Here is a 3772-nt window from a genome sequence, read left to right as displayed (position 1 = left end):
TCTCAGCTGCCACCACCAAGACCAGGAGACGAAAGATGAAAATGACCGAGAGCCACACTTTCCCCAGGGATGTGGAGTACTTGTTGACCCCATTCAGCAGAGAATGAAGGAAATACCATCCCATTGTTGATCACTCTAGAAATAAATAGTAGCAGTTACTTTACTACAGCAGGAAATCTATTTGTCTACTAATTATTGTTAAAAATTGGGCATGAATGCATTTCCCGTACAACATCTCGTGAAGATTTCTGGCCACACTTCCATGTCAGAATCCAACAATGAAATTACCTACAATCTAACATTTACAGTAGAAATTCTGTATGTAAACAATTTCCTGGCACAGCGTTGATACAGAGTGTGGCTGATAGGGGGCACTTTGGAACAAGATTCTTGTTGTGGCCCTGTTAGCTGTTCCAATCTCCTTAGGAAACCAGGTGTTGCTACTGCAGGACAGGGTGATTTCATTTTGCACAAACAGTGGAGAGGAAGATGTCACAGTGAGAAGAGAATCCGATCTTCAGTTGCATTGCCTCACCACCTCCTGCTGTACATCTCATTGATAAACTGTCTGAATAAGAACTGTGAATGAACTGCTCACTTTCCCACTGAGAAGTTTGAGCATAACAATCCGAGAAACAAAATAAAAGGTGATAATCTCTGTAAGTAACTCAAGAAAGTCTATTAACGAATTAGTATATATCAGTATATCTTTCTTTTCTTCTTTCGGGAATCTATGATTTCTTTATCGTTATTTTCTTCCATATATTCAAAACACGTTTTTTCCAATGTTTTTACTCATTTGGAATATTGTGAGTTGTTTTGGACCCTGTATCTAAAGAAGGATGTGCTGGCATTGGAGGGAGTCCAGAGGAGGTTTGCAAGAATGATCCTGGATATGAAGTTCTTGTCATATGAGAAACATTGGAAGGCTTCGGGTCTGTTTCGATGGAGTTTAGCAGGATGAGGGGGATCTGATTGAAACTTACAGAATATTGAGAGGCCTGTACAGTGGACGTGGAGCAGATATTTCCTCTGGTAGGAGAGACTAGGGCCCAAGGGCACAGCCTCAGAGTGAAGGGATGACTCTTTAGAACTGAGATGAGGAGGGATTTCTTCAATCAGAGGGTGGTTAATCTGTGGAACTCATTGCTGCAGAGAGCAGTGGAGACCAGTTACAGACTGTATTTGAGACAGAGATAGATAGGTTCTTAACTGTTAAGGGATCAAAGGTTACAGGGTGAAGGCAGGAGAATGCGGTTGAGAAACATATCAACCATGATCAAATGGTGGAGGAGACTTGATGGGCCAAATGGCCGAATTGTACTACTATATTTTACAGTCTTATGGCCCTAAAACTGATGCATTTTGCTGGGTATGGGTCTTTAGGTGTTAGCAAACCTCCATGTTTGTGCTCAAGAGATCATCTCCTATGTATGTGACAGCAATCTATTTGATTGCACAGTCAAATGCACAAAAACCTAATGACATAACATTTTTTTTCAATGATACAGGTAGCAACAAGTTTACTGTGATGTTTCTTATTTTAAAAGGTGGCATCATAAGACAAAATAAAAGCTGGAAGAACTGCAGATGCTGGAAATCAGAAACAAAAACAGAAATTGCTGGAAAAGCTCAGTAGGTCTGGCAGCATCTGGAGAGACAAATCAGAGTTCATGTTTCGAGTCAAGTAACCCTTCCCTAGAACAGAAGGTAGATAGGAAAATGGTGGTTATCATGCAAAGGTCGTGCGGGAGGGGGTAAGGAGTGAGGGTGAGAACAGGGTAGAAATTGGAAGTGAAATTGATAAACCTTTCTACTCCCGGATGAGAGATGGAAGCAGCATCAATGATATCATTGATATATCGGAAAAAGAGTTGTGGGTGGGGGCCAGAGTAGGACTGGAACAATGAATGTTCCAAATACCACACAAAGAGACAGGCATAACTGGGACCCATGGCCACCCCTCTGTTCTGAATCATTTCAAATATTGAATTTGTCGATCCTGGTGTTGAGATGTTATTCACACCTTTAATAAATTGTTGAAAAAAATGTTTTGTCTTATATGTTAGTTGCTAACAATCCCCATTAATAGCTATTCATCCTCCTATCCTGATCATTATCCATTCTTTTATCTGTCCAACTATCCTCTCTCTCTTTGGGCTCTAACCCCACCTATTGTTTACTCCCTACTCCCTCCCCACACTACCTTTTGCATTATAGCCAACATTTTCCTATCTACCTTCAATTCTGAGGAAGGGTCACCAGACGCGAAACTTTAACTCTGTTTTTTTCCTTCACAGATGCTGCCAGACCAGCTGAGCTTTTCCAGCAACTTCTGTTTTCATTCCTGATTTCCAGCATCCACAGTTCTTTCGGTTTTCACCTGATCTGTCTTTGACTCCTCCCTTCCCTTCCTCAACATCTATCTTTCCACTTCTGGGGATAGACTTGCCACCAATATCCACTACAAATCTACTGACTCCCACAGTTACCTTGACTATTATAGCCATAACAGAAACATGGCTGAGAGAAGAGCAGGACTGGCAGCTCAACGTTCCAGCATACAGATGCTACAGGCGTGACAAAACTACAAGTAAGCGAGGAGGGGGGTTGCCCTTTTGATAAGGGAGGACATAACAACAGTGCTTAGAGAGGATATTTTTAAGGGGTTCATCAAATGAGGTCATATGGTTAGAAATTAGAAACAACAAGGGGATGGTCACCCTGTTGGGACTGTATTAGAGACCCTCAAATAACCAGCAGGTACTAGAGAAGCAGATGTGTAGAGATATTGCAGATACCTGCAGGAATAATAGAGTGGTGTTGGTTGGAGATTTTAACTTCCCTTGTATTGGCTGGGCCACCCAGAGTGTAAAAGGCCCAGATGGGGTGGAATTTGTCAAACATGTCCAAGGAAGTTTCCTAAATCAATATGTAGAGGGCCTTACTTGGGAGGGTGCAACACTGGACGTCCTCTTAGGAAACGAGGTTGGGCAAGTGACTGAAGTGTTAGTCGGAGAGCACTTTGGGCCCAGTGACCATAACTATCTTAGTTTTAATATACTTGTGGAAAAAGATAGGACAGAACCACAGGTTAAGGTGCTAAACTGGAGCAGGGCCAATTTTGGGGACATTAGGCAGGATCCAGCAGAGGTCGATTGGGTGAGTCTGTTTGAAGGAAATGGAATGACTGGAAAATGGGAGGCTTTTAAAAGTGTGATATCAAGAGTCCAGGGACAGAATGTCCCTGTTAAGGTGAAGGGAAAAGCTGGTAGATTTAAGGATCCCAGGCCGATGAAGAATGTTGAAGCTCTGGTCAGGAAAAAGAAGAAGAAATACGTTGGGTTTAAACTATCGGGCTCAATGAATCCCGAGATGACTATAAAAAATGTAGGAGCACACTTAAGAGGGAAAGCAGAAGAGCAAAAAGAGGGTATGGGATGGATATGGCAGATAAATTTACAGATAATCCCAAGAGGTTCTATAGGTATACTGAGAGTAAAAGGGTGGTTAGGGAGAAAATAGGTTCCCTTAAAGATCAGCATGACCATCTTTGTGTAGAGCCACAGGAGATTTTTAATGAATATTTCTCCTCAGTGTTGACTGAGGAGAGAATTATGGATGCTATGGGAACAAGGAAAACAAGTGGGGATGTTTTGGACCACATACATATTACCAGAGAAGAGGTGTTTGCAGCCTTAAAACGTATTACGGTGGATAAATCCCCTGGGCCTGATCAAGTCCATCCTCTGATGATGTGGGAGGCTACGGA

At 42.2% G+C, this 3772-nt stretch overlaps 1 protein-coding gene across 1 annotated transcript in view; it reads right to left on the bottom strand.

Moving 5' to 3' along the window:
• LOC109932979 (gap junction beta-2 protein-like) overlaps positions 1 to 131 on the bottom strand; it is a 3049-nt gene extending 2918 nt beyond the window's left edge. The window contains exon 1 of the mRNA XM_020532016.2: positions 1 to 131. Within this exon, the coding sequence (XP_020387605.1) occupies positions 1 to 124 (124 nt within the window). The 5' untranslated portion in view covers positions 125 to 131.
• Between the last annotated feature and the right edge of the window lie 3641 nt (positions 132 to 3772).

The sequence above is a fragment of the Rhincodon typus genome, chromosome 27 (genome assembly GCF_021869965.1).
Source record: "Rhincodon typus isolate 14 chromosome 27, sRhiTyp1.1, whole genome shotgun sequence".
In the NCBI taxonomy this organism is placed as follows: domain Eukaryota; kingdom Metazoa; phylum Chordata; class Chondrichthyes; order Orectolobiformes; family Rhincodontidae; genus Rhincodon; species Rhincodon typus.
The sequence above is the reverse complement of the archived record's forward strand: the minus strand, read 5'-3'. Positions and strand labels throughout refer to the sequence as shown.